General features: G+C 35.8%; 1 protein-coding gene across 1 annotated transcript in view; it reads left to right on the top strand.

Moving 5' to 3' along the window:
• LOC142340329 (zinc finger CCHC domain-containing protein 8-like) overlaps positions 1-23,703 on the top strand; it is a 58,220-nt gene that overhangs the window by 3,711 nt on the left and 30,806 nt on the right. Inside the window, exons 2-4 of the mRNA XM_075390906.1 lie at positions 6,500-7,204; positions 9,498-9,626; positions 14,065-14,247. Coding sequence (XP_075247021.1) covers positions 6,500-7,204; positions 9,498-9,626; positions 14,065-14,247 — 1,017 coding nt within the window. The remainder of the gene's footprint in view (positions 1-6,499; positions 7,205-9,497; positions 9,627-14,064; positions 14,248-23,703) is intronic.

Below are 23,703 nucleotides of genomic sequence, written 5' to 3'. Positions count from 1 at the left end.
ATCCTACAGAAACTAGTGAAAAAGATTCAAGACTTGTTGAAAAATATTGTGTCAATCTGGTGGAAAAGCACACTTGTAGTCAGAACGCTGATCCTAAATACGTCATATCGGATCTGAAAATCGGAATTAGCCGTTTCATCCTTCTAAAAGTAAGGGCTCTAAAATAAAACATGCAGCAATGAAAAATGGCAGCCATGTGACATCTGGTCTTGATGCAGGGGATTGGAGAACACTTTTGACATCATACAAATCCTCAATCGATCTGGGCAAAACATTGTCCAACCTTGCAATCAGAATTGCCACTGAAGAACTAACTTTTTTGAATTTTTCTAACGCTAGTCGTCTGATTGCACTTGATAAATGACCGTGGGTTCAATCAATTGTCATCGGCGAGGTCTTAAGAATTATAGGTAGCAGTATAGTGAAGTTTGTTGAACGAGATCTCCAATTAGTTGGGGGAACGTGCAGATGTGCCTCGGACAAAAAATTGGCATCGAACATGCTATCCATGCACTCCGCCGAAGATCGTACGCTATCTATCGTTCTTTTTGATGCCAGGAACGGGTTTAACAGTTCTGGTTTTGAAAAACTTCAGAAAGCTTTTCCCTAGAGTTATACGGCAGTCAGAAACTATTTTGAGACCCCATGAGACTTCTTTGATAAAAGTGTAATCAGGTCTGCAGAAGGACTAAGACAAGGTTGATCCAATAGCCATGGCAATGTACGGCATTATACTTCCTCTCATCGACATGCTTGGCGATCAGAATTCGACTCAAAAATGGTACGCAGATGACGGTAATGTGGCTGGCAGCCTTGAACCACTACGAATCGAGCTATGGTTTCAGTTATTGGTTCTGATAAAAGCTGCAACAATTTTATGGAGGAAAAGTCAATGAACTACTCTAACATGCTTAAGAAACTCGCCAAACGTTGTAACGTTTCCCCTCTGAATGTGTAGAAATCATTTACAAATGGACTGCAACATAAATTGAATGGCATTGCTAAGACTACTTCAAACTCGAGTAGTGTGCTGAGGTAAGCCGAAAAAATAATTGACAAAAATTTTATCCCTTGAATTCTGGTGAAACCATCCCTCTTACAATGACAAATATCGGATGGTTTTCTCTCTTCCGGTTAAAGGTGCCCTAAGCTTTCTTCTACCTGAAGACAAGGCAACGAATAAGAAGATCTATTTACAATCGTGAGCCGTTACAGAGTCATAACGTTGTAGATGCGGAATTTCGCCAGAAAAGTAATACTTCAGAAAAGAAAAACAGGAACGTGCTCGAGCCAAAAAGGCGTTTAAAGATCTCATTAGTGAATAATAGGCGTATTCTCGTGAATTGGCAATTGGAAAAGGAGCATCATGCTGGCTAAAAGCTATTCCATTGAACAGATTTCATTTCGATCTAATCATGTGATTTGAGATGGAATTGCCCTTAGATATGGATGAGATCGCGTAAAAGTCCCATCATTATGCGCAGGTGGAGAAATTTTAATGTCTTCATTGCCCAAGAGGTGGCTAGACGCACACCAGACACAATGACATTAGTGACTCTTTTGCCAACCTTCTCAATGGGGTCTGCGAAGATGTCGAAATAGAGCCCTGTCTTCAGACTTTGCAAGGTGAAACCTTCGCAAATAGAAGTACCACTGCTGATGACGACGCTCGACTAGATGTCAGAGCTACTGGTTTTTTCGAAACAAGTTTCATCAGAACTTTCTTGGGTGTGAAAGTTTAAGCCGTTTCATAAGAGTTACCCAAGAAGCATACCGGACTCCGACAATTATCACGAGTCTGTCAAGCAGCTGAAATACGAGCAGAGTATAATCGTAGTCGAGAAAGCCTGCTTTGTCAGGTAGTTTTCTCATGTAAAGTTGTCGCTGGTCCGTCAGAATCAAAAGCTATACTGAGATTGGCTTCCAGGGTCAGCGATAAGAAAGAAGATTCATATTTGGACGTGATCACGTACATTAGGACAAATGTAAGTTTCGCGCTTTTGCGTAGCTCCATACTCTTTGACGCACGCTGCATGCGCCCGCGCCATGCAGTAGAAGCATCAATGGGAACCATTGTATAGGATGGGAGGCTGTTGTCGTAAATGTTTATCTTTAATTCTTATTCAAAATCACTGCATTATTTTCTGATTTCTATTTATCATATGTATTTTAATTATAGTTCTGATGCTTGCCACGTTATCTATATTTCGCTTCTGATGCTTTCATTTTTTGCTGCTGTCGGGATTTTTAAATATACATAGGAGTTAATTTGCTGCCCCCGAGTTGACCGACTACCCTTTTAGGGGATGTGCTCTTTTAATTGACCATTTTTTGAGTAAAAGAATTGATTGGAAGTAATGAAAGAATAGTTAGGTCTCTTGATAGTGAACATTAAGGATTGAACACCATAGACAACATAATAAAACGGAAGAACAACATAGGCATTGAATTTTTGGATTCTGCCATTGCGTTCATCCTACAGAAAGGAGTAAAAAAGATTGAAAACTTGTTGAAAAATGTGGTGTTTATAGATAGTCCCCAGCGCACTTAAGTGATTTTTCGTTGTTGTCTTGGGGTTGGAAAAACGGTCTGCCCCTTGCGGTTCAATACTTCATCTGAAGTGGATAAATATTTGACTGATTCTGATTTACTGCGAAGAAACTTTGAAAAAAAATTTGGGTTCATTTCTTGAGAACAAGCTTGTCTCCCATTCCGGAGTTGGTCTCAAAATTGATCAATTGAAATCCGCTCATGTTGGCTCTGCGGCTCACGAGAAAATGTCACCAAAAGTGCACCCACTTGAAGGTCCTACTTTCTCAATTAATGCAATATAAAGTTAAGAGAATACCGGAAAGTCACTGTCTTTATCCCGGCTGAGTCAGGGCCTTGGCTATCAGCTGCACCTTCAGCCCTTGGTTCGCATCTGTTGTCATATGAGTTTCCATCGGCCCTGAAACACATGCTGTGGGTTCAGCTGTACACTGGAAGAAAATGCCCTCACTGTAGGTATCACGTTACCCTAATTGTTGTATTGTTGTGATAAACTTTTTAAATCGCTCGTGATTGTTGTTATATACTGATTGATAGGAGGCCGGACATTGTTTGGTTAACCACAAGTACTGGGGATTTCATATTCCGATGGCAGAATTTGTATCTGGGACAAGCGTCTCGATTTGAATGCCGCATCGGCTTGATTGATTCATTTAGCTTGTTATTCGAAGAAATTATTACTCTGCACGTTAAAGAGTTTTGTGCGATAGTTCTCCGCATCTGTTTGATCTGTTTGACTTACCTTGCAAAATTTCATATTTAAGCCCCTGTACTCTCAAGCCCCTTGTGGGCGAACTCGTTGGATCCCCATTTTTATATTCCCACCAAAAAATGGCATCCCCATATTCCGATGGCAGAATATGTATCTGGGACAAGCGTCTCGATTTGAATGCCGCATCGGCTTGATTGATTCATTTAGCTTGTTATTCGAAGAAATTATTACTCTGCACGTTAAAGAGTTTTGTGCGATAGTTCTCCGCATCTGTTTGATCTGTTTGACTTACCTTGCAAAAGTTCATATTTAAGCCCCTGTACTCTCAAGCCCCTTGTGGGCGAACTCGTTGGATCCCCATTTTTATATTCCCACTAAAAAAAAATGAAAAAATGGCATCCCCATCACCGCCACCACCCCTTGAACGACTTTGTGAATTTTGTATACAGCGATACGTTGTCTAATTTGGTACCCATTGGGTTCAATGTAAAAACGTCTATGTCCACTTTGCGTGTCTAGGCAATACGAACAGTACAAATATTAGTGGAATGATTAATAGCCGCCCTCATCTTCTCAGCCGGCTATTATTGGGCTCGTATTTTTTTTTTACTTCGTCAAACTTTTCGCTTTACCATTTTGCCGCTTTTTCGAGATTTTGCGTGAAATCTTTTTGACTTCTCTAGGCTAGTTTCGCTCTTCTCTCATTCTGCTAAAAGTGAATTTGAACATCAGTTGCTAAGCAAAGCAAGTCAAAATGAACAGAGTCGGTATAAAAAATTGAAGTCAGAAATAGAAACGGGATAAACCCATAAAGCCCAATTTTAGATGCCCGCTATTTGAACGTCGTTCCTATAAGTCTTAGTTACCACCTCTAATGCTTATTGGTGTTGATAGTAGCCCCTGTAGCCTCTCTCTAAGAAACAGAAGTATGTTCAACTACGAAATGCCATCAAAATAAATCGGACTTAAAAAATATTTTTGTACAAAAATCTTTTTTTTTTTTCAATATATTCTATTCGTTCAATCCCAATCATGCTTATTGGAATCAACGGCGGCTATTTTCCGGCAATCTGCCGGGTATGTTTTTTGTTTCAAATTTTTTATTTCAAAATTTTTGAATATTATTGCATTAATTCAGACAGCTGAGTGTCCAGAGATCATCACATTGACAAATAAACGGTTATGCGCCTTCACTCTGTTATATCTGAGCGATTTAAAGAAGCTACATACGGTTTGATAGTACATCAACGTTTCACAGGATTCCGACAAGGATTCTAAAACCTTTTCCCCATGAATTGTTTTTTGTAGTATTTAACCTTATCAATTTTTCTTTGGAAAAGAAATTTTCCCTGAAGCTCCTAAGCAAGCAATTGTTCAACCTAACATTAAAAACCCTAATCTTTATCCTGAGGGTTTTGTAAACTATCAACCAAAATACATCAGTTATACATCGAAATTATCAGAAAGATCAGCTCGTTTACAACTTACCGCTCAGCTTGTAAGCAATGCCATGTTCTGTGCTTTTCGAAGTGCCTATAGAAATTTTTACCCGACAGGAGACGCTGTTCTAAAAGTTACCAACGACATGCTACTTAATTTAGAGCCAAGAAAGCACTTTACATTGGACTGGATCTATCGGCAGCCTTTGATACACTGAATCATTATACAATTTAACAATTCTTGATGTTAGCCTTGGATTCCGGGGTCCTATTCTCTGTTTCCTCAAAAGCTATCTCAGTGGTCGATCTCAGAAAGTATTAATAAAAGTGTTGTCTTCGGAGCAGGAAATGGAACGGGTACCAAAAAGATCGGATTTAGGCCTCCTGCTTTTCTCCTGTTATTTGCTGCCATTAGAGCTCATATCTAAACAGCTGCATGTAAACTATCATTTCTATGCGGATGATACCGTTATTCATTTTGTCTGTGAGAAAACGGTGACTCAGGAGAAGTTTGATTTGATTATTAGCACCTTTCCAAAATGGTTTTGTGGCGCCAAAATAAAATCTAATACTAACAAATAGAATTAATGACAGTAGTGCGAAAGAATTCTTTCAATGTCGATCTAAAACTCCCCATAAATTCCAAATTTTTGAATCATGTGAAGTTTCTTGGCTTCATTTTGGATGACAAACTCTTATTTTCAAAGCAATTGATTTCTGTTATTTCTGCCTGCTACTATATGCTACGGAAGATCTAATCTATCACAGTTGATATGCATGTCCTAATAGAGTTGGTGCGAGTTATGATTCTTTCGAGTCTTGACTACTGCAACTCACTTTATTGTAGATAACCTGCTTTACTTCATCGGAAGATACAACGGATAATGAATTGTGCATTTAGACTGATATTTCGACTGCCACCCGGAATACCAACTTCGATTCATCAAGCACCTACATTGGTTACCAGTGCAAAAACGTGTGCTGTTCAGACTTTTCAGATCACCTAATTAACCATCCTCAACGAGTTCCAGGGTATCTTAGCTCTCTTGTATCTCGCAATGATAAAGTTAAAAGAAGACAGTGTATATACAGCCTTCAAATTTTTGTCCTCAATACCAACTTCGGAAAAAGTTCTATCAGCCATGCAGTTCTGCATGAATGGAAAAGACTGCCATTTGAATTGAAGCTAATACCAGATGAGCTTTTTTACAGAAAGAAACTGAAAACTTTTTTCTGAAAGTTTTATCTTGAAGCACTTTTGAGTATTTAAATTGCCCAAACCTATAATATAATAATAACAATAATAATAATAATAATAATAATAATAATAGGTCGGCTACACTTGGTGATGACGCAGTCTGTGGTCATGGCCAAAGCAATGTAAATGGCCTTCACGGCCGATTGAGAGTCAAGATAGCAGCTTGCGCGTTTGTTATTCTCTCGCCTTTATGTGAATAGAAGTATCTGCTGATATCAACGCTAGGCTAGGAGACATTTATTTGCTTCTACTGATCAACCAGCAGTAGTAGACGTTACAATTCAGGGCTATATCAATCAAAACTGATTTGAAACCAGTTAATATTAAGCAAATGAATGACACATAGTTGAAAGCATTTATTACCACTTTTTTCCGCCGCTCTTAGTAAAGCGACGAGAAAAAGGGCGAATCTTCCTCAAATGTTCTGCTTTTCTGAGATTTCTCAATTCTTCGGGAGTTAACAAGTAACGACAAGTAATGCAACTTTTACTGCCACTTGAGATGCTTAAATATCAAAAATTGTTAATAAAATAATTTCAGGGTACGCAGATTTAGAACAAGAACTTGACTACCTGAGGACTCGCAATAAAGCTTTGGAAGATCGAAACCGGCTTTTAACGCAGTTTGTGTCCTTGGACCATTTTCTGCCTGATGACTTGAACAACCCCATTGCCTTAGTGCTTATCCCAGACAATTCCCAGGCCAGGTACTACAAAGACGTAATCGAAGAATTCCTCTCAAATCTTCCGCCAATCACAGAAAGTAAACTACGAAGAGAAAAGAAAACTGAGGAATATAAGCCAATGTATCAGCACTCGTCATTCGATTTGTATTCGCTGCTCAAACATTCAGACACGCGAGCATCCAGTAAAGTCAAAATGATTTACAACGCGTTTCTAGCCTCTGGTGAATATATTGTTGATTCATTTGGACAGCCGTTAGTTAATTTTGAGACAGCTTTAACAGATGGGTGGGTTATTCCGTCATTTGGACAACCGTGGAACATGACAATAGGAGACCCCGACAAACCCTCAGAAACTAATAAATTCCAGATGTCTTGTTTCAATTGCGGTGGTCCACACAATTTGAGAGAGTGTTCAGAGAAAAGAGACCTCGTTAGAATAGCTCAAAATAGACAGGCTTTGCTAGAGAGGTTTGGAGCTGCGCCCGGGCTAGCCGCCAAGTCAACAAGATACCATCTTGAAGTATCCGAAGTTGACAAGAGGTTCACAAAATTTACCGCTGGTATGTCGAACTGTTTTTTTTTATTTTAAGTCTTGTGTGTTATTCAGTTTCCTTGTTGCCTTAGACGCATCATCTGTTAAACCGTTATTTTATTCAAATTTTATGTGTGATGGTTCAGTAGCATTGGTAAGTACTTAGTTTATTATTTTTTATTAGTATTTGTTAAGTGTAGAGTAGTGGATAAGTGTTAAGTGCTATCTAGTCGCCAAATGAAAAGTATTTCAGAAGTGGTGTTTTAAGGCCAATTATTTGGATTGTATTGGTGTGCTGTCTCTTTTAAGCTCTCACATTTCGGCTTTTTTAAGTCAGTGAGAAATCAAATTAGAGTGGTGATTTAAAACACTTTGGAGTAGTGAAGGCAGAAAAAAGCGAGCTTGTTTGTGGAGTGATTTTTTTCAAGTATCCTTAAAGTGGTGTGAGAAGTTGATATTTGAACAAATTTCAGTTTTCTGAAAGCAAGTTTTTTTTCACTTGAGTTCATAGCAATCGTTTTCAAGATTTTGACTCATGTTTTTCGAAAAAATGAAAAATTATTTTTTGGTCTTGTGGTTCAAGAATTGTTGCGTTTCTTGTGGTATTATGGCTTAGTCTCAAAAGTAAAATTCAAGGCTGTTTGGCTCTCTAGTGCAACCTTTTTTCTTCAATTTTTTGGCTCTAACTTTTAACTAACCTTTTCATTCTGTTTGTGAGTCTTGCCTTCATTGGTATTCTTTTCTCCCTTTTTTTAGCCATTAGAACTGCTGAGAAGTGTGGCCTGTGAAATTTTTTGAGTTTTTGTTTTTACGGGTTGGTTAATTTCTTTCTAATTGATCTTGAACGAAGTTCATAGCAACTATTTTATACGTGTTGGTCTTTTTTATGCAAATTTTTCGCTTGACCATTTTGCGCTTTTTCTTCTAGAACATTTTTTGACTTCTCAAGTGACTTTTTAACTCGTTCTTCATTTTTAGGTGATTTCTGTTGCCCTCACTCCGAAGTAAAGCTTGTTGCTAATATAAAGTGGGTTACAGCATAGCAAAAATAAGGCCTGAAAGCCTAGTCGGCAGTGCATCTGATTATGGACCGGGAGGTCAGTGGTTCGAATCCCGGTGGGTGCAAGTGTGTTTCCACCCGCCTGCTGTTCGAGAGCAAGTCGAGGTTTTTATGTTATGTACTCATTCTAAGGATGTTATGTACTCATTCTTCGAGCAGCAAATGGCACAAACTCGTCGACGGGCAGCCAACGCTTTTTATTCAGACACTAATATTTTACGGATTTTATTAATATTTTTCATAAAATATTGTTGAAAATCTGATTTCTGTCCCCTATTATTTCTGTTGTTTTATCACACATATTATTAATGATCCTATCATTGGTTGCAAGTGAGATCTAAATGAATCTAATTAAGTGTTTGAGTTTATGGCTAGTGGTTTCCATGACTTTGTATTTCTCAAAATATTTTTATAGCTGCGAAGCTGTAAGCTGAGCGTAGCTATATTGCGGTGCTCTTGGTTTTTTTTGTTTCGTCGTCTGACGCTTTATTTTCGTTTTACATTTGTTCTAGAACATTCTGTCTCGTCACTGCTTAAATGGCTTTTTCGCGCTTGATTTCACGCTTTCTGCGTGACCTAAATTGCGGTTATTCAGAAACAGAATCTGTTCCTAAACCAAAGTTGATTGTAAGAAAACAGATCAGATGGTCCGACAGCCGAGTGGTTAAGGCGAGGGGCTGTTAATCCGGAGATCGCCGGTTCGAGACGCGACAGGGAAACTTTTTTTGCACCCAAAAACAACCTCCTTTGAAATAAACTTGTAAGTTTTATAGGCGGCGGCGATAACTATTATCAACTCACTTCTGTATCTTTTTCCATCTGTATTTTACGGCACGCAAGTCTATTTCGCAGCTATTCCGGCAATCTGCCGGCTATGTTATTGAATTTTCGAGTCTTGAGAGTACTTGTTGTACTATTTGTTGTCTTAATAATAATAATAATTATGGTTTCTGCGTAATCGCAGCGGAACAGCATTAGGTCTACAGTAGCCTGTTTTCAGCTGCCCTTTTTCTGATTTGTTGTCTTATTATTTAATCTCATTAAGGACAGGTCTCATTGGTTGATATAATGAATTTCTTTAATCGATTTAATTGTTGCATTTCAAAGCTTATTCTTTGACGTGAAAGCACAAACGTGCCAGGCTCCTTTTTAGGTGAGAGGTGGGTTTTCAGGTGTGGCACGTAATCTCCACCCGCCACATTTATATATTGTTGTCAACTCATTGGTGGTTGAGTTGGTGCTAAGTGTGGCATCTTTTCAGGTCGCATCAGCCAGGAGCTGAGGGAGGCACTGGGACTGCACAGAAGAGCTCTTCCTCTCTTTGTGTACAAAATGAGACAGTTGGGATACCCCCCTGGATGGCTTATGGAAGCCGAGGTCGAAAGCTCAGGTTCAACAAAACAGTTAACGCTAACCCCTTCCAGCTTTATTTTCAGTATTACTTGATACTGTGGAGTTATTATTTGATAAATTCTTTGCTATTTTTGTATTTTCTCTTCAATGTCATGAGATCCTCTGGATCTTTTTCTCATTATTTTTATAGCTGCTTTTGGTTTTTTTACAATTTTAAGAATTTGAATTGTATTGGTGCGTTGTCTTTTTACGACTCGAACAGGAGTATTGGTTTTTAATTGCTCTGAAACGAAGTTTGAAGCAATTATTTTAAACGTTTTGATCTTTTTTAATAGCCGCACAGTCATAGCTGGGGCTATTATTGGCCTTCTCCTGGTTTTTTTGTCGTCAAGATTTTTTTACGACAATATAACGTCATAATTTATTCAAATCTGCTGTTTATTCATTCTTTCATTATGCAATTTCAACTGAATTGCGTCCATGATGTAATCTCTCACTTTTAGTGGAGCGATTTTTGTTCATTCGCGTGATTAAGTTTTTGGTCACACGAGGCGTACCTCCACTTAACAAAAATGACTTCCTTACTCTGAAATTGACTTTTTTAATAGCCGCCGTCAGCTTCTCAGCGGTTATTAATAGCCGCCCTCATCTTCTCAGCCGGCTATTATAGCGCTCCTATTTCTTTTTTACTTCGTCGAACTTTTTTTCGCTTTACCTTTTTGCCGCTTTTTCGACATTTTGCGTGAAATCTTTTTGACTTTAGGCTAGTTTCACTCTTCTGTCATTCTGCTCAAAGTCTTTTTAAACAGCAGCTGCTCAGCAAAGGAATTCAAAATGAAGAGAGTCAGTATAAAAAAATCAGAGTCAGAAATAGAAACGGGATAAACCCATAAAGCCCATTTTTAGATGCACGGAACTTGAACTTTGTTCTCATAAGTTTTAGTTACTACCTATAATGCTTATTGGTATTCATACTAGACCCTGTAGCCTCTCACTGAGAGACAGGAGTACGTTCAACTACGAAATGACATCAAAATAAATCGAACTTAAAAATGTTTTTGTACAAAAATCAATTGCTGTTGATATTTTCTTTTCTTTCAATCCCAATAGAGTTATGGGAATCAACGGCGGCTATTTTCCGGCAATCTGCTGGGTATCTTTATTTAGGCGCTCACATTTTTTAAAGTTCGCTTTACCTCTTGATTGGGTTTCTTGTTTTACATGAGTCACTATTTTCACTCTTGACTTCTGACTTCACTCACTGTTTCAACTGAATGAATCTCAATTTTTTTCACGCTTTGATTTACGCAATGTAGTGAATTCGGTCAAAGTGAACAGAGCAAATCAAAAGATTAAAAGAAACAGGATAAGCTTATAAAGCCGGTGATCAGGTCATGTTGCGTAAAGTCATTAAAGCGATTGCTAGCTGGCTTTAGTATTATGCTTAATAACACTGTTTGAAAGCTGATTTGAGTGAAATGTTAGAATCTAACCGAATATGCAGAAGTTGCACACCAAATAACAAAGATTGACACGTAAAAAAATTCTGTCATTTTCTATTTCTTCTTTCAAAGTCAAAAGAGCAAAATCAAAAGAAGTGGGATAAACCGTTAAGGCCCGATCGTTAAGTCATTGAGCATTATATCATCAAAGTTAATTAGTGTTTGCTAGCTGACATTGGTATTAAGCTTATTAGCTTTCAGTTTAGTACTTGAATTACGTATAGTTTTAGAATCTAACTGAAACTGCACGCCAAATTACAACACGTTTTGACACAGAAAAAAAAAACAAAAAAATTGGTTATTTTCTGTCTCTTATTTTTTTTTCTGTTTCAATCACAATGTGAGTCAAGCGGGTCAACGGCGGTTATTTGCCGGCTATGTTCTTTACTTTAATTCAAGGAGATAAGGTCTAGTGAACGCGTGTCACTCTAACTAAAGGTTACTTGAGAGCAGCTAATAGAAGCATCAAAATTTATACAAATTCCTAATCACAATCTAGCATCTCAGGATTTAATAAAATTTGTCGTCTCTTTTTCTCTATCTTTTGAGACTGCAGATCTAAGAAGCTTGTGCGGCTATTTTCTGGCAATATGCCAACTTGGTTTAGTTTTTTCTTTTATTTCGTTTTTTGGTCTTATACTTTTTTTAAAAGTAAGTGCAGATGGCAATTCCTCTTGATAATTTATGCATTTTTAATTTGTACACATGCTAATCAGATTTCGGTAGTATTTGTTCAGTTTTTCTGTTTTTTATCTGCAATTTTTAATTACTAGAGTGTCTTTTTTGCACATTCAGGGTAGTTTGCGTTTTATTGAGTTTTTAAAATACAATAGAAATTAGTTTGAGTGCAATTTGCAAAATGTTTTGACGTTCTTAAATTGTTTTAATGTTTCAAATCTTTGAACTGTTTTCACCTTTTCTTATCTGTACAGGATGATGGCTCTGTAGTTTTCCTGAGCATCGAATGCTAAATAATGGAATATTTTTGTTTTTCTGTAATTTTAAAAAATATGTTCAACTTTCAGATATCAAGGAGTAGTCTTTTGTTTCTGTTTCTTTTACAATCTGTCCGTATTCTCCACATTATAGTTTGTATCATTCTACTAAGACCTATAGTTTTATATGTCTGCCTTTATCAGTTGTTAAAGAATTAAGTGATTTTAACCTGATTCATAGATGTTTAATTTTTTGGGTTTTAAATTTGGTTTCATTTATTTGAGGCAGCACTGAGAATACGCTTAAATTAAATTAAAAGTATTGACTGATTATTACTTTCTGGGAACATTCTTGGGGTCATGGTTTTTTATGAAGCGGTTTTTTGCCTTTGTCATGAGATCTCCATGAGATCATTTTGTCTATGAGATCTCGAACTGGCTGTGATTCAAAAACAACAAATGTGTTTTCTTGAGTAATAATTTTTAGCAATATCTTTTTTGAGCAATTCGGTTTTATTTCTTTGAATATTATCTCCCTTTTCTTTCACAATGTGTCTTCTGGGTGGCAGAGTTGATTGTGGAGTTCTGGCCTTTAAACCTAATATCTTTAGTTATTTCGTGACATTAGCCCTGTCAGTTTTGAGCCTATCGGTATTTGACCATCCTAAACGTTTTGGGCGTTTTTCAACATCACCCAAGGTTTTTGTAGTATGAAATTTTGCGGTAGCAAGATATCAGTAAGTTTTTCAGTCAAAATTTTTGTTTTAATTATATGTGGTTAATAGCCGCTCAAACGACTATTATTTAGGCGCTCTCCTTTTTTGTTAATTTGCTTTACCTTTTGATCACGTTTTTCGTTTTAAATAAGTCACGACTTTCATGGTTGACTTCTGACTTACCTCGCTCGCTGTTTTTAAATTCATTCACTCAATGAATTACGCAAGATAGTGAATACAGTCAAGGCCAAAAGAGCAGAATCAAAAGAGACAGGATGAACCGATAAAGCCCGGTCATGAAGTCATTGAAAATGAGGTTATCGAAGTTCATTAGAGTGTTTGCTTGCTGACATTTGTGTTAAGTTTATTATCCAACATTGGTATTAGCTATTAGAATCCGACCGAAACTGCACGCCGAATTAGAAGACTTTTTGACACTGAAAAAAAATAGAAAACAAATTAGTCTATTTATCGCTTCTTTTTTTCCTTTTTCGGTTCCAATCCCGACGTGCATCAAGCGCGTCAACGGCGGCATTTTTCCGGCAACCTGCCGGCTATGTTTTTGTTATCGAATGATGTTGTAATTAGTTGCTCTTGAACGAAGTTCATAGCAACCATTTTAAATGTGTCGGTCTTTTTCAATAAATTTGAACTAAATAACAAGGTAAAGGCTTGGGAGTGAAAGGGTTGCGGACTCTTTACAGGTGTGAAAAATCACGATCGCAAGGAGCTGTTGATAATTATTAAGAATTTGTTGAAAATGGATTTTACTGTTTTTCAAAATTAGAAAAGAGCTGTGATTTGTCGTTTTTGGGAACTCAAAGAAAGCTAATGCTCTGTTTGCGTAAAATACCCATTACTCTTGTTTAAATTCAGTCGGGTTTGACGAAAATTTTGCATTCCTATTTTGTTAAACAAGCAAACATTGTGCAAAATAGTACATGGAAATTTTTACTCAGCATCTTTTACTTGCATGCCTAGCGTGCTTACTATTACACAATGGTCTTAAGATCGGGAAGTGTGAATCTCTTGTAAGCAGTTTCCGTGCTTCTCGAGACTTTATCTCTATAGTAAACGTTCAACAAGTAGAGCTTCTAATCAAGCTTATCATATGGAAAATTTGCTATAGGTTGTTAGGGAACTTTCTTAACGAGAAATGACTGGCTAATCTACTGCAGCATTGACAACGAAATGTGTGACCTGCTAAACTGTCTAGTGAAAGCTTCAGCAGTCCATATAAAAGGAATCTTATAAGCGCATTACTCTTTCTACAAACAATCTATGGTCCAATGATCGGATAATTAAAAAGATGTATGTTTCAGGATTAGATATAATTCACGACCAAGAGCAACTGGTTGAAGATGGGGAGGTTGTATGTGTTGATGATGAGGGTGTCAAACAGTCCAAAACTGGCACAGGCAAAGGAGGGGTCAAACATAAGGAGGTCACGTATAACATGGACAAGTTAATCTCATACCCTGGTTTCAACTCCAAAATACCGGACGGTAACATTCATTTTTCGTGAACATATTTATGTATGCGCTTCTGCTATCCTAATAGTGACTACGAATAGCAGCACACCAAACCATATTATTTGGATGTGAAATCGTTATGACGACAAATGAAGAAACTTTTTCAGATTTTTGCGGCACTAAGAGGGAACATCCATGCCTTGGTCCACGTTAACTGCAAATATATCTCAAATCTAAACTCAAAAGATGTGCCTCTAAAAATCAGGTACTTTTAAGGTCGCCATCCAAACAAATATGACAAAGAAAGGTAATTTTGGTAGAATAAAAAGTTCTATTAGTACTTAGTTCCATCTAATTCCAATGATCTGAACCGTACCGATAACGGTTCAGGCGAACAAATGAAGTTTTCACTTTGAGCTTATTGTCACCAAAAAATTTTGTTCTGAAAAAATTTATCTTTATTAATAGCCGCCTCAGCTTCTCAACCGGCTATTATAGCGCTCCTAATTTTTTTACGACTCGAAGAGTAGTGTTGGCTTTCTTAAGATTTTTTTTAAACGGAAGTACTGTTTGTTCAGGCGGGGTTTTGTCCTAATAGCGAAATGAGCAAATTGCCGTGTGAACTAACTTTTTCTGAGCGAAAGAAGTTTTTTTGTTCAGTGAATGAGTATTCGAGAGATTGGCGCATATAGATGACAGCTTTTAACCGTGTTTTCGTCCATTTGGCACAACTTTTTAACTTTTTCTTATTGTAACTTAGTTTTTTGTAAAAGTAAATTTTTATAAATGCCGCATGCATATGTAAAGATCTGAAATTGATACCACAATTTGCTGGAAGCTTAATAATGCGTTTCAAGCGCAAAATTGGCCCACATTTCTCGTCTTTTTTGTCAATTTTTTGCTGTTTTTATTAATTTCTTCATTTTTAGCCCTTTGAGCGGTCTTTTTTTGCCAAATTAGTAAAGAAAAATCAACGTCTTTTTTGAAAAATCTTGAGTTGGATGCCTCTTTTTTGACGTGAGGTGTTTTTGTTTTATAAAATTGTACAAATACTAATCCGATTTTGGCGGTTTTTGTCAAAGTTCTCTAGTTTTTGTTGTACTTTGAGTTCATTTACCATAAAAAGTCTTTTGGTGCACCACCAGCGTTTTTGGGTTCGTCTTGTTGCTAATTGAATTGGTTGTGGCGATAACTCTAAGACTCAGCGAACATTTTTACCATAGTTTGAACATTTCAAATTGTTTTACTGTTTAGCAATTGATCTGTTTCCTCTTCTTAGTGAGACAGCAGGAAGATGGCTATGTAATGTTCCTAAGCATCGATTGCTTAATAACAAGAAATCCATGTTTTTACCTCATTTTTTCTATTTTAATTGGAGTTTCCAATTTAGTTTTTTGTTTTTTTTTCAGAAATAGCGAATTAGTTTTTTTTATTTTCTTCGCAATGTATTTGTTGTCCACATTCTAGCATGTTTCTTTCTTAAATTCTCCTAAGACCATTAGTTTTTTCGCCCTGCCTTCTAAAAATGGAAACTTACCGATTTGAACTAATAATTTTTGTCTTTTTCATTACAATTTTTGAAGTTTTTTTGTTCGCAATTGATTTTATTGAACGTAATAGGTCGCTGAGGTGCGGCTAGCTTGACTGTTACAAATTTTGAAAACCACTCCTTTTCTGCAAATATTCTTAGGGCTTGGTTTTGGTAACATACGAATTTTTTGCTTTTTGAATGTCTGTCTCTTTAGTTTTTTCATGACTAATTTCGAGCAATTTGTAGCAATTATATTATTACTGTCGGTCTATTATGCGGTTTTTTGCTTGATCGATTTCTCGTCTGACCCATCTGACTTTTCGTCTTCAAAAACGGGATACACAGGTAGCGCCCAGCGGGCATTATTCGCTCTTAGAGCCTTTTAGCGTGAATAGCGGTTCTTAGAGGTTGAACCATCAATCACAAATAGACCTCCATACGGTTTGAGCTTTAACAAAGTTTCATAATCAATATCAGTATCAATGTATCGAGCAGCCAGGAAATAGAGAAATTGTTCATTATACTGAGGATAGTTGTGTGATGATAAATTTTAATTTTTTTCGTATATCGATTGTTGCAATCGTTTCAAACAATTATCACCAAAGCACATGCCAACAAAATGAATAGACAAAATATCTAACGCTCTAATAAGTTAAGTTTCTCCTCTCCGCTGTGAACCTTCAATTGTAATCTCGTTTAAAATATCGCCTTGAAGCTTTCAATCTTTTAATGACAAATAAAGACCTCACTTGAGTAAACAAGGTTGATTTTGTTCCAACGCAATTGATTTAACTCTGCCAGATTTTTCTTAAAATCATAGCGTTAGTGAATCAATGCAAAATGCAATGTTTTTCATGCAGGATAGCTATGAAGGATAAAAAGCATCACATCAATACCCCCAAGTTCAAGCTGATTAGAGAAACAAAGGTTGCGCAGTCAAAGGTGGCGCTTGCTAATTGGTAAAAGTGAAACATCAATAGAAACATGAAAAATACAGTTCACAGTAACTTGTGGTCCATAAAAGAACGGTTATATAGTTTATGCCTCTATTTTTGAGAACGCAAAGTTGAGATGAAAAAAAAATTTCTAATCAAGCTTAATTTTTTTGTTCGTCTGTTGCTTTTTCAAGTTGCCTGTTTATTTTAACTAATTTTGTTCAGCGGATTGGCTTAAAGTATATTAATAATATTCATTTTGTGTTCTCTGACACGAGAAACGATGCATTCTCTGAAACGTATATGCCAAACGCCTGAACAAAGTGAATATAGGAATCTTCTGGAGAAGCTATGAAATAGGAGAGCTCATAAAGAATTGTTTGTTGATTTTGTTATGGATTTCATAAGTGAATAAGTGAATCACCTAATATCAAAGAGATTACTCTTTTTCGTTATAAAGAGCCGCTGCTTTGGGAGTGAAGAGGGCAGTGGAAAGTGTATCGCCTAGCCTAATCAAGTTCCTATAAAATTATACGTTTAAATACTTGATCCACAAATAAATCATGAAAAATTGGGGGCATTGATTTCCTGTTTTGAGTCTCCGCCTCCCAACAGTCTTCCATAACCTGCTTATCGGAATCATGGCTAACAAGTAAAGATAATCCGAACGTATGCAATTACAAATTGTAATAATTGCTTGTCAGAATCAAGGTTTGGAAGGGGTGGAGGTATTGTGATTGAAATCAGTGACAACGTAAACTTGATTGAAGAGCTGATTCGTAGTGTTGATGTTCTTTTAATTCAGCTTATAGTTCGGTCATTTTCAGATTGCTTTGTGAGTACTGTTAAATCCTCCCTAACTGATCCAGCAGAATGATATATTTGCTTCGGAAAATCTCAGCAACAGTTATGACAGAACAATTTTTTGTGTTGACATTATCCTAAACGTACTCGTTAATTATTGGTTGACATTGTCATATCTATCAACAATAACTTCAAATGGCTTGCTATGTTTCCAACTAGCATTATTGAAAATACTGTTTGTTTGGGTCTTTTTATGTAAAATATTGTTTGAAATGGCGAGCTGTTTCAAATGGCGAATCAAAGTTTTTGCTTGCGATCAGCTGCCCGGCGTGCTGATTTTTCAAGTGGGTATCGGTTCAAGATAAGTGCAAACTTGTTTCTGTGATATAAGTTTTGAATCTAAACAAAACAGCTTCTATCTTGAAAACTGGTGAAAAAAATAAACAGAAAAAGGAAAATGACATTGCTTTTTGAAAAATATGGAAAAGCATTTGAGACAATCAATTGATGTTTATTGCCTATCAAATTGCAACCGGAAAACTGTTAAAAAGCCTCAATGGTTTTCAAGAACATCGCAAAATAGTATTAGCAAAAGAAATCAGCTGCGCAACTCGTGGAAAAATGGAAAGAACAGCCGTTAATTTGAGATTTCAGTAGTGCTACGTATCTGAGTAGAGAAAACAATCAAAGCAAAATGTAGGGCTTCACTTCCGAAAACATTAACATTCCTTCTTTACTGAAAAACGGTAAAAGAACTGAAGAAAACCTAGCTTTCTCAAATGACTTTAACAACTTGTGTGTATTTGGCCAACACTAAAATTTTCCAAAAGAGGTTTTTGTTAGTCCGCAGAGTATGTGACTTTATAAAACTGATTGCCGCAAAATCATTCAAACCCTTGGCAGTCCAAAAAAGAATTGTTTCATCTTGATTAACAAGTTCCCTTACCTGTTAGCCTTATGTTGATCTTGTAAAGAAATCATAATGATAAATTCATCTGTAATGAATACATTAATTCATTAAAGTCATCTTGTAATGATGTTCAATTCCCAATTGTGTTTTGAACGAGCAAAAATTGTGGCCTGTATAAGGCTGCAACAAATGACGATGTGATCAACTACCAAGGAATATTGCTGCTCATTGTCTAGAGTAACATATTTAACCGCGTCATGTATTATTGAATTTTTTCACACCTTGAAGCATTCAATTTATTTCATCCGAATCATTTCGTTTTTCGATAAAAACGTAGCACAATTGATACCGTTGCAAAGTTATCAGAAGCGATTCGTGAAAGCAAAAATTTCCAAGTATTCACCTTTTTTTCGCTTTTAAAAGGCTTTTCATATGACTGATCACCAATTGCTGTTTTTAGAACTTTATTTGTACTGCATAATAGGTGTATGGTATGCGTTAACTGATCAGAGATTTTTTCAGAAAGACAGCAATGCATTTCGGTCAACACCTGTAACTTCTACTGGCGAATTCGATTGTGGAGTTCCACACTTGGTCCAGTCTTTTCCAGACGTATGTCACCCCCACTGTAGAATTGTTCTCTTTACCGATAATACAAACCTAATTGCAAGATTTAGCGATTTGGCCTTTGTACAAAAGGGTCTGGTGAGCGCAGAATGGCTCAACTCCAACAAGCTGTCACTTAACCCTAGAACGAAATGTCAAATTTGTATTAGAATAGGTGACCGTGCCTCTAATTCCAATAAGTTTTCTAATGTTAAATTAAGTTCTGTCAATTAATCTGAATCAGAATGCGGCAAATATTGTGGTGTGCCTACAGATAAGTAAAGTTAATTCACAACGCGCATTGGCGACGTGAAAACGAAGTTGTCTGTTTAATGCAGAATTGTTTTAAAGTTAAGGAATTATGTTTCAAAAAGTTTTTAATGCATTTTTTCCATCAAATTTTAGACCAATAAATCGAAACGGTGTTTTTGTATGGATGTATTAAATTCAGCAACCTTGAACCTCTTCCATGAACATTGTTGCAGGAAGAAATTCCGAGACTTATTTTGTTAAGTACACCGAAATTGTTATTGGCCTTTTTTGAGAAATAAAAAATCTTAACTGGTCATGAATTGCTTGTCGGGCTTGAAAATTTGTAATAAAATTAGTGAATAAAATACAACGAGGCTCTGAAATTTTCTGATAAAACCAGTAATTAATATGCACATTAACACATATCTCCATGATTTGTATGCCTCTGAATCGCGATCAATCCTTTGACCAGAGGATCAATGAAATGGTTGTTAAACTCCACAAAGTGTAAACAAAAACTTGAACGGAATTCACTGGGATACAGAGGTGCCAAGCGATCTAATCTCCTAATGAAGAACAATGTTTCACTACCCAATAGATGAATTGAATGATTTTTAGCATGTTAATTTTTTGCATAGAATTAAATAGGATAACTTCATTTTAACGAATATTCGGTTCACAAGAAACGTTTTCTTGTAATTGACTCCTAGTGCTCACCTTCGAAAATCTTTTTCAAAATAAGGAAACAAACCTCTCACAATGCTTTAACTTAATCTAGCCAGATTTTTATAGTGGTAAAAAAATCTTGTCAGAAGATTAAAAAATCCTTGTGATCCTGTTGGATCCGTTAACTGTCCTCTCCGCGTGTATCGTAATTTTCTATATAGCCCAAAGATTATTTGAAGTTTTTTGATGTTTTGTCATATTATTGTTTGGATGTTGTTCACTTTACTCAAAGGAATTAACTCTCTCTCTCTCTCTCTCTCTCTCTCTCTCTCTCTCTCTCTCTCTCTCTCTCTCTCTCTCTCTCTCTGTCTCTCTCTTGTCTCTCTCTCTCTATCTCTCTCTTTCTCTCTCTCTTTCTCTCTCATTTAAAGGTTTTCCAATTCCTGTGCTCTTTAGAATCTTTTTAGTCCTTTGTTTTTGTTTTCTTTCATTTATTGGGAAATGAATAGAAACCTTTTTGAGAAAAGTAAGAATTGTCTTTTTTCAATGTTTGTCAATTTTTTTTAGATTAAGTTTGAGCCTATTTTAGGTAGCCTAATATTGTATGCAATTTGAGAGTCTTAATTGAGGGATTGGAGATTAGGCGGAAACTTGATTGGAGTTTTTTGCGTCCATTAGGCCACAATTTTTGACAAAAATTAGGCGAATGCTAACTAAAACTCACAAACGGTACGTCGAAATCCACTCGACGCTATATTGTTATTTGCCCCTATAATGTCTTCAAATGAAACATTTTATTGAAGTACACTCATAAGTAGTGGATAAAACAAGGAAATCAACCACCAGCAAAATTTGACCTGTTCTCCAATAGCTAATCGCGCATGTCGAATAGGGCCAAATTTTACTACTTGTTGATTTCCTTGTTTTATCCACTACTATACATTCTCTCTATTCACTTCTTTTATATTTTAAATCTTTCATTTCTTGTCTCACTTAGTGCAAACCACTAGTGTCGAGTTAAGCTGGTAATTAACCGTTATCAGACGGATAGTTCGGGTTCTATCCCCACCGACTCCGGTCGACGTATCCCAGATACTAGTATAAAACTATTGAGACCGTGTAACAAGCACGTAAAACCAACTTGCGAAAATAAACTTGAACAAAAAAAACCAGCTTAGCTCTTTTATAAAATTTAACTTTTTGCTAATATTTATAAAATATTGAGATCCTTGTTTTTATTTACTATTACATATTCACTCTAACATTAAGTCTAACATTAAATTAAGAAATGGCTTAATTCTAGAAAATAATAATAATAAATAAAGCAATACCAATTAAGAAAAAAGGTCTAAATCTAAAATATCAGGGAACGGACTCCGTCCGTGGCATACCAACCTGCTTGGTTTACCACGAGCAGAACTCGTTCGCAGATTTTTCAATAAAAACCAAAACTACATCACAGATAAATTAAAAGAAGAAGAATTAGCTTCTTGAATATTATACTTATAAACATGCTCTCTGAATTGATTTCTAGTATGACCATATCTATATCTATGAAGATAAATACATAGTCTACATTTCCTATTTCTAAATCTATATAATGATATATGTTTATAAACATTACACATACTACATGCTAGATATTGATCAGGATCAGAATAATGATATCCCAAATGTTCTATATAATCTTTCACTTTAACCATATTTTTACATACATAACAAGAATATTATAATTCTTTACAATTATTACAACATTCTTTCCAAGGTTTATTTATACACTTATTGCATTTCATTTTCATTTTTCGAAAAATTATTTGATTATTTCCCTAAATAAATACATCATGTCTCAATCAACTAATACTAGTGTCATAAACTTCTGCGATGTCTGTAATTTATCCTTTGAAACAAAGATGGGTTTATACAGACATCAATCATACGATCTCAAACATCAGGAACTATTGGAGAAAATGTTTGAGTCTGAAGAAGAAGAAATCTTGGAGAGAGTGTATAATTCGGATGAAGATGATTATATTAATAAAACTAAAGCCAAAACCGAAAACAACATCTACTCTAAAATTAGATCGGCGAAGCCGTTTCACGGATATGAATGTAAAGAATGTCATGAAGAATATAGGAATAAAATAGCTATAACTACTCACTCATTTAGTCATAATCGTAAGTATCTAGAAAACACAGAAGACTTTGATACAAACTCCAGTCAGAACATGAGAGAATTTTATATTACTGATTAAGGTGGGAATTACATTGAAGACATAGACGAAGCAACTAATTACTCTTTAGAAATATAAGATCACAGCCGAGTGTGAGTATAAAAAGAGAACCAAAGAAGAAGTTAAAACTACTAAAATGTTTTTCAATACTGACTATATTATTAATAACGCAATATATGAAAATGGAGACTTCACACAATCGGCGAAGCCGTTTCACGGATGGTTAAACTTTGAAAAGGAAATATATGAAGGTTATGGTTATGATTTCGAGTTTCTTGGAATAAGAAGTATTCAGTTAAACATTGAACCAACTAAAGCATCTATTGGTACCCATATAGATTTACCAGCTGATCTCAAAAACTCTAAATCGATATTAATTATACGAAGTTATAAATACAACTGATTGCAACTAACTATCACCGCATGGTTACATCCAGTCATAGGTAATGCAACTCGAGAAAGTAAATATGTAGATAAATTAATTGAACCAAGACAACAACATGAAGATGACTTCGGCTATATATTAAGAATACAGAAATTATACAATCCTAATGTTTGGTTATACACCCCCTGTAGAATTGTTTAAACAAGTGGATGATTTTAATAAAGATAGAAAAGATGTAAGAATACTAGTTCTTAGTAATGGTCAAATAGAACACTGTGCCCTAATAAAAAAATATAGAAACCCTGTTAGATCGCCCAAAATAAAAATAACATTAAATATTATTGCGAAAGATCTACCTATTGGTTTAACTCACAAATTAAATATGATAAACACGAATGCAACAACTAATTCAAACCAGAGATTGTTTGTCCTAAGAAAAAACGTATTACTTTTATAAATGAACACAAACGTCAGAATATAAAAAATATTATAACTGCCGATATAGAATGTTGCATTGTTGAAGTCTCAGCTAATGGTTATGGCGAAGCATGGTCGGAGACCCATAAATATGTAATAGCTGAACATATTCCAATAGCTGTGGGTTACACATGGCAAGGTAACTTCAAGCACTACTTCGGTCTAGGCTGCATCAAAAGATTTGCTAGAGATCTATTAGAAATAGAAACAGAGAATAATTTCAAACATAATGAAAAGATGATATTCACAGAAGATAAATTATATCATGAAACTAATAACACTTGTCATATCTGCAGCAAAACATGTATTAATAAAGTAAGAGATCATTGTCATGAAACTGGTAAATATAGAGGACCAGCATGTAAAATATGTAATCTAAGATACAAACAACAAAACTTCATTACAATAATTTTCCTTAATGGCTCTGGCTATGACTTCAACCTACTATACAGTGAACTTCAAACAGAATAATGATGAAAGAAAAGTAGATAACTTACCACTAGCTGCTGGTAAGTCTAAGATGTTTAGCATTGGTTGTCTTAAATTCTTAGATAGGCCTCTAGATCAAATGGCAAAGATATACGGATGTCAAACTAAAACATTATATCCATATGATTACTTTGGTTTGGATTCAAACCAATTAGGGACCACGACGAAGTCATATGGTAGTTCCACAACCAAGGGTAGCAAAG

Source organism: Convolutriloba macropyga, chromosome 1 (genome assembly GCF_964194025.1).
Source record: "Convolutriloba macropyga chromosome 1, txConMacr16.3, whole genome shotgun sequence".
NCBI lineage: Eukaryota > Metazoa > Xenacoelomorpha > Acoela > Convolutidae > Convolutriloba > Convolutriloba macropyga.
Note: the sequence above shows the minus strand (reverse complement) of the source record. Positions and strands in the feature narration are given on the sequence as shown.